At 35.0% G+C, this 7,966-nt stretch overlaps 1 protein-coding gene across 2 annotated transcripts in view; it reads right to left on the minus strand.

The window, feature by feature from the left end:
- Positions 1-642: 642 nt before the first annotated feature.
- The window catches only part of efna4 (ephrin A4), a 59,741-nt gene continuing 52,417 nt past the window's right edge, over positions 643-7,966 (minus strand). For both annotated transcript variants that reach the window (XM_079837915.1, XM_079837914.1), the window contains 2 exons: positions 3,238-3,264; positions 643-1,990 (listed from right to left, as the gene is read on the minus strand). In XM_079837915.1, the coding sequence (XP_079694041.1) occupies positions 1,893-1,990; positions 3,238-3,264 (125 nt within the window). In that variant the 3' untranslated portion in view covers positions 643-1,892. The remainder of the gene's footprint in view (positions 1,991-3,237; positions 3,265-7,966) is intronic.

The raw sequence follows: 7,966 nt of genomic DNA on the forward strand, positions 1-7,966 counted from the left end.
CTGCCCCCTTAAACAATTAAAAAACGATTTTATTCTTATGTGAATAATTCTCAAAGTGATGAGAATGAGATTGTTTAAATTCCTAAAAAAAAAAAAAAAAAATTAAATATACAAAATAATAAAAATGAAACCAAACAATAGCAGTTTCCTAAATTAGTTCTCATATAACCAGCTCCAGATTCATCTTCAAATAACAAACATAAAACTGCAATGTACACTCTAAAAAACGTAATGTTTGAAAAGCATTATTTATTACCGTAGCTCATTTTGCCGTAGAAAAATGGCTATGACAAAAGTTCTTCACAGAAGAAGCTGACCAATTCACAAAAATGTGAAACATTCAAATGACAAAGAAACAACACACCTACATACCATGTAAAACAAAGAAACAAAATCTGTAAACTGATTGTTCTGTTTTGGCAAACCTTATTTGCATCTGAAACTCTGAAACGAACACAAAACATCAGAAATTAGAGACAAAACATTTATCATTCACAGAACTTAAAAAGGGGGCAAAATTGCTTCACTTTTAGAACTGAATTTCAAGTTTAAAATATTAATTTTAAACTATTATTTAAAAAAAAATTATTTGAAAAATATTTAAATTATTTAAATAGAAACATTTTCTGTTTTTCTTATTTTGGGCTATTTTTCTTGATCTCCTTAAATACCGATATGTTATTCCGAATATAAACAATACTAATACTAATAATTCACTGTTCAAATTAATAGTTTGGGAAATAAAATATCTTAAAAAACCTCCCCCCCTAAAAATGGTTAAACAAAAAACTAAACAATACTCAAACAATACTCAGCATGTTTTCTCTATAAATCCATACATTATTTCAGACTAACTGAAAAAAAAAGATTGCTTGTAGTTATTAATCATTACCCTTTTTTTAAGTTCATGAACACTTTAATTATATTTAATTTACATATCCACAAATATTTATGCAAGCGAGGGAATGAAATCGTGATCGTGTTTGTCTGAACCTGATTAAGTGCCCAATGAAGCATCCGACGGCTTTCACACTTTACAGAGTCAAGAAACATGCAGACCAATCAGAAGAGTCCATACTGGGTGGTGACTGACCATACACATCCCACAAAAGATGAACAGGAAGTAGTTCTTTTGTTTCATGTGTTTTCCATGTGTCACTCAGTCAGCATTTACAGGTGCGTGAATGAATCGCACATGATTCCGAACATAAATTCAAAAGACATTCAAGATACAAAAAAAAAAATTTCCAGGATATTCCAGAGTTCCGCCAGGTTGTATAAAGTCAATACAGCAAAATCATTTTTAAATGCCGTGGTCTGGCTTTGGCTTCAAAGTCGTTTTTTTTTTTTAACAAGACATTTTTTTTTTCCAGCTCATGATCATTGGATATGTTAGTGATCACACACACGAATGGTCACTCTGTCCCTGATCTTCCACTCAGTAGTACAAACAGCAGGACCGGGGAGCTTCATCCTCCTCCTCGTCTTTGGCTCAGTTTGTTGTACAGTATTGGACAGCGGGGGGAGAGGCTTGTAAAGGAATGTCTGACTCTTAAGGACAGATGGATTAAAAGAAAATGAACAGTAAGATAAGCTCTTTGAAGGTAGATTAGTGTCGCTCTGTTACAGAGTGAACTTTTATCAGAGCAGACAGCATTAAGGAGCCACTGTGAGTGGACGGAGAGACTGCCAGAAAAGAAACAAGAGGGATGGAGATTAATAGCGTGACAAAATTGACAGAGCAAAAGAGTATGGGAAAGAGAGCGAGAGTCTCTCTGTGCGTGTGTAATCCACAGACATAGAACAAGCATTTACTGTAATGCAAACTGTTATGGAGGAATATATGCTGCAACAGAGCATTTGTTTTAGGTTTTATGCTTTAAGGAGAGATATTAGAGGAAATAAGGCAAGAGGAGGGGGATGAGGAGGAGATAAAGTCGTCTGACTGTCACAGGATGGACAGCACTGCTGGGTGATGGTCTCTCTGTGGCTATAAAAATCATAGAAAGTAAAGAGACAAACAAATAAATATTCAAATATATTATGCATACATAAATAAGCATATTTGCACATAAATATTTGGGATGCATGATATATTGGCACCAAATCCCCATATCGAAGATTTTGTACACCTATCTGTATTGACCCATGTTGGATTTTTAATTGTTTTTGCATCCACATCATCATCTTGCACAGGGGTGAGGAACTTCTATACTCTAAAAATAGCACTGATTCGGTTTATGGTCATAAAAAAAACGATAGAAATTATTTTAAATTATATATATACGCAAAAAATATAATTACATTTTTCAAATTATAAATATAATGGTGTGATGACCACAAAAAAATCTGTTTATTCATCCCACAATTAGAAAGTTCTTGTTTCGAAGAATGTAACCATTATTCCTATGGTATGTCCTCACTTAGATAGCAAAAAAAACGTGTGTGTGTGTTACATTTATACAGTATATACCAGTGGCCATTTCCAAGGGAGGCAGTGCCTCCTCAAAAAAATAGGAAGAGAAAATAATCCACATTACAAAAGTAAACCAACGCAAATATTACCAAATGTGACAGTTGTTTTTTCTTAATTAACACTGTCCAACAGCGACACCCGCAGGTGAAGTTACAGCGTCTCTCTTGCCTCCCCTGAGTCCATTGAGTTTTAACAGATTCCCTAATGCGTGCGGTGAGTTTAGTGGGGGGTAATTGAGAACAAATGGGGGAAAATCATGAGAGGATGCAATACCTCCATTGTGCTATGATTGGTTCATGTGATAAATCCCGCCTCTTGTCAGTCTGAATGAACAAAATGATGCTGTTAATGGGAAGACTTAAAAAGTAAACCAACAAGCAACTCACTTATCAATGCTTTAGGTCATGTCAAAATCAAACTTGAAATGGCCTGAAAACATGATTGTTGGGGGGGGGCACAATTTTTGGTTTTGGACGTGATTCTTCAACAAATGTATTCAAATATATTATTATATATTTGACAGCACTAATATAAATAAATAAATGTATAAATAAATGTTTATATACTGTATACTAATTATTTTTGTATTTTTTGTAATATATTTGCCATATTTGTAATATATAAATATATAATTCTGTATTCAAAACATACTGTATATTTCTATATAAAATATATAGCATATTTGTTTTTAATGTGTAATTTTGTATTACACAATGAACCACATGACTTTAGAAGTAGGGTGTATGGCAATAAACACTAACCTTCTTGTCTTGATGATCCAGCTGTTGCTAGAAGATATAAAGAGAGGGAGGGAGAAAGAGAGAGAGACATGTGAGGTGTTAGTGCTTTCTATGTTTTTTTTTTTTTTTTTTTTTTTGAAGAACTACAACTTGGAACATCGTTCTTGAAAACAAATGAGGAGAAAAACGCACATAGAGACACATTTACCATTACTCAGGCAGAAACATACTGAAAAATTACTAACGGCTGCGCAACCCAAAATACATCCTCAATGCAAATTCTCTTAAAGGTCGCACGCAGAAAGATAGCGGAAAAAATGAAGGTGGAAGGAGATGAAAGATTCTGCAAGAAACAAAAAAGTGGACTGGAAGGATGAACAAGAGAAAGAACCGTGAAAAGGGAAAGATTTAAAGGGGGGAAAGGAGCAAGAGATACAAGATTGAACAGAGAAGGCCCACAAAAGCAACAAAGATAGAGTGATGGAGCGAAACACAGGAGAAGACAGAGAAGAGAAAAGACGAGAGGAGGAAGTGTGAGAAAAGCAGAGGGAGAACGCGCAGGGAAGGCGAGAGCCTGAAAGAAGGTCAGACGGCAAAAGGAAAGAGACGAAAGTGGGAAGGAGGGAGGGAGTTTGTGTCTGAGTGTCACTCTCTCAGCAGGGGGTCAGACTGAGAAACATAATGGAGAAAAGATGAATGGAGAGAGAAAGAGAGAGAGATGCAGAGATATCGCAGATGTGGAGGAAAGTGGAGCGTAGTAGACTCAACAGGAGCAGAAATGTGTTGGCTAAAACTATAGAGCAAGTATAGAAAGTAGAAGAAAAGTGCACAAACAAATGTGTAGCAGACATAACATTAGCTTAATTTTTTTTCGGTTTAAATTCATGGGATTCTGTGACCGTGCACGTTTACATTTTTTACACAGCTTTTTGTCACCAGTAGTTAATATTAAAAATGGACAAAAGATACTGAACAATTATTCCATGTCTTTCAATTAATCTGGTCATGCAAACTGCATGTGCAATAATTATAAAATATTTGGAAAAATGTTTTACAACAACATTTTAGACGAAGTACAGCAGGTCACACCACAGGACACGTCAATTTTCCTGTCGGCTGCTCGTTAAACACAATCAAGGTAACGCACATTAGTTTAAGTCAGTTTAACTTGAACCCATCATTAACACTCGACCAAACAGAGAAAAAGTCCTTCATAAAAGACTTCATTCAAACACACCTTCCTCTGATAAGGACAGTCAAGAAATTAGACAAAAGATGGATAAAAGGACACTGCCTTAATAGGAAATTAATCAAAACAATAGAAACATATAGAATCAAGTCACAGTAAATTATCAGTAAAATACAAAAATTGTAAGAATATTTAATTCAACATTGTTTGGCTTAATCATGTATATATAATAGAACATGTATCATGTTCTTTGTACAGTATACAATTTTTCCACATTATTTTCCCACAAATAAATCAAATTTTAGAATACTGGAAAGCATGAAGGATTTTTAAATTAATTTGATTACTAAACTAGTTCACATGACAAGGGCCTGAAAATGCAACAACAAAAAGGAGTTTAGGATTTATCACTAACTGTTTTGACAATTTTTTTTTTAAATAATAAAACTTTTTATTAAATCTCTATTAAACTTTGTCTACATATGACAACATACAAACATAATAATAAACGTATTTAATGCAATTTATAAAACATAAAAAAAAAAAAAAGTTAATTTATAAGGTAATGGTAAATTTAGGAATATAATGAAACGAGACCATCATCAGGCATTACATAAAACTAGGATGAATAAGAAGTTATATTATTATGATAAATTTCTTATCTTTTATAATTACCATTATAAAGAACATAAGCGTACATAAAAGAGTTTTATGCCAGTATGCGTGTCCTTTTAAATAGAAGAGGAACCTAACGTTTAAAATAAAAAGAGAAAAAAGGAAGAGAAAAAAAAAGATAACTATAGTCTTAAAGAAAAAATATATTATTTGGACAAAACATTAAAAAAAAAAGTTTTTTTTGCTCTCTTATTGAAATTAAATTAAATGTTTGCTTCAACAAAATGGCAGTTTTTTGTTTTCAAGCACAAAATGGCTGCAGTTGCGCTTTCCTTGCATAAAACATGGCTACCATGGCATGATGCAGAGAACGACCAGCAAAAGGATGCGAGAGATGGAAAACAGATGAGAGGGGGGAAGAGGAGAAGAAAATAAAGGCTTCCAAGCTTCATTCATTTCTTCAATATTACAAGTTCTGGCAAAACGGAAAAATACGGCTGACATTCCGAAAATGAAACCGTATTTTTTCTTGTTTATATTTTCCGAACAAACGGTCACTGCAGGGAAAACCTGCACTTGTGTAAAGGCACCGAATTAATGTGTTTTTTTTTCTTCTTCGCGCTTTGGAAAAAGCGCTCTGGTGAATGACAAATCTAACAAGGCGAGAGAGGTGAATAAAAGGAGGAGGACGAGGTATCCACTGAGGTGGGCAGCGCAAAACGGACAGAGTTTCAGCTTTTTAAAACAATTAAAGATTGAGAAACGGACAGAAACTGGAAAAAGAAATGGTGTGCTCACAGCAGGACCGAGCGAGTTAAAAAGAGTAGAAAAAGACAGGGATCAATTAGAGAGAAAGTAGAACTGACTGAAATGGTTTTTCACAGCGGGGGAGAGAAGGACTGAGTAAGACGCTGAATGAGGGAGAGGAGGGGAAGAAAAAAAAACAACAGCAGAATTAATGTTTTGACAAGTTGCCCCGAGTAAGTGCAGGGAGCGGAGCAAAGTGAATAGGATAAAAGACGAGGGCATGCACCCAGGAGCTGTTTTCCACGAGACGCCGCTCCATCAAGGCGAGTTTGTTGTTTTGGTTGCACTTTTGGGATTTCAGTGCTGTCTGGCTACCAAAATCCAGGTATAAACATCATAAAGCTTTTTTTATGAGCATTGATTCTTTTTCGCTATATATCCGAGTGAGGGGATGGATTTAACTGCGACACAGTGGCAGCTTTTGGGGATCCTTTGAGCATGAGACTGCTGCTGTTCGGGGGGAAACATTTCACTGTTACACACCACGAACTGCAGAATCCGTCATGGTCTATGAGCGCTACATTCAGTTCTTTTCTATACATTAATAATTCACATACAGTTCAACACATTGCAAGCAAATAAAAGGCTTATTTTACAGAGTTAACCAACCTTCCAAAAGACACTACGTCGCATATGTAGTTGTGACACAACTCCCTCTGGTATTACTGATCTCTGTGCTGTCCTTAGCTTGTTCTGTTTCCCCATGAGCCTGGTCATTAAGGCTCAAATGACCTAGCAAAACGAGCTCTACTTAATTAAACTTTAAATACAGCTTGCTGCTGGAGCCGCATGACTGAGATTTAGCTCCGGCTGCGGCTGCAGTGCTGTTTCCACGGCTCTGGTTCTGAGGCTAACGCTCCTGGGTCTGACAGGACCCTCAGTCGAACAAGGACTGTCAGATAAAAGACCTGCCACAGGAAGGAACTGAAGTGGGTTTGTGGCACTACCAGGAGGAACAAACACCAGCTGTGCAAAACATGCCCTGGTGCAAAGTCCCGTCACCCACTTCTCCTTTCATTCGACTTTACATACAAATGATCAGAGGGAAAAAAGTGTTGTGAAGGTGTGCAAGAAGTTATGCGAAAAAGACGGAGGGGATGAAAGTCAAAAGTGGTGGAGAATGCGGAGATATCTGAAAGCAAATAAGGATAATAAGCACAGACATGAATCATTTTAAAGGTTAATTTTAGGCTTATAGAAAAGAAAGCTTCAACCCATTACAGCTGATGTCAGGAAGGGCAAGGCAAATATAATATACACACAATTTCTGGATTTAAATGAACACTTATTTTAGACAAGAGATAAAAGGTGTTAAAAATCGGACAAAAAAATTAAAACAGAATAAAAAAGTAGTTTAGTGAATACATGAAGACAGTATGAAATATGTGACCCTGGACCTCAAAACCAGTCATAAGTAGCACAAGTATTTTTGTAGCAATAGCCAACGATTCATTGTATGGTCCAAATTATCATTAGGATATTAAGTAAAGATCATGTTCCATGAAGATATTTTGTAAATTCCCTACAGTAAATATATCAAAAATGTATTATTATCAGTAATTTGTGTTACGAAGGACTTCATTTGGACAACTTTAAAAGGCAATTTTGTCAATATTTTGCACCCTCAGATTCCAGATGGTCATAGTTTTAGCTTTATCTCGGCCAAATATTGTCCTATCCTATCAAACCATACATCAACGGAAAGCTTATTTATTCAGCTTTCAGATGATGTAAAACATTTTGTGGTCCAAGTTCACTATGCTGTAGGAAAAGAAGCATACTGCTCATAAAAATAAGAGCGACAAAAACAGGATTAATATAATGTATACAAGCATTATATGCATATAATGCTGAAATAAAAAATATATATATTAATGACCTATATTATATTACATAATATTATAGAAAATTATATTTTATTATACAATATACCACATATCCCTAATGGACAGTCAAAATCACTCAAACTGAAATTGTGCACTTTTCATTGACAAAAGCTGACACAAGTAAGAATGAATATTTATGTTAATCAGCCAATCAATCAGAGTTATCAACCAAAATGCTTTAAGAATGGTCAAATAGATATGTATATAAATAGACGCCTCTATAATATTCATGAACATGATGCAAGGCACAGAT

This window comes from Gobio gobio (assembly GCF_949357685.1).
Source record: "Gobio gobio genome assembly, chromosome: 15".
NCBI lineage: Eukaryota > Metazoa > Chordata > Actinopteri > Cypriniformes > Gobionidae > Gobio > Gobio gobio.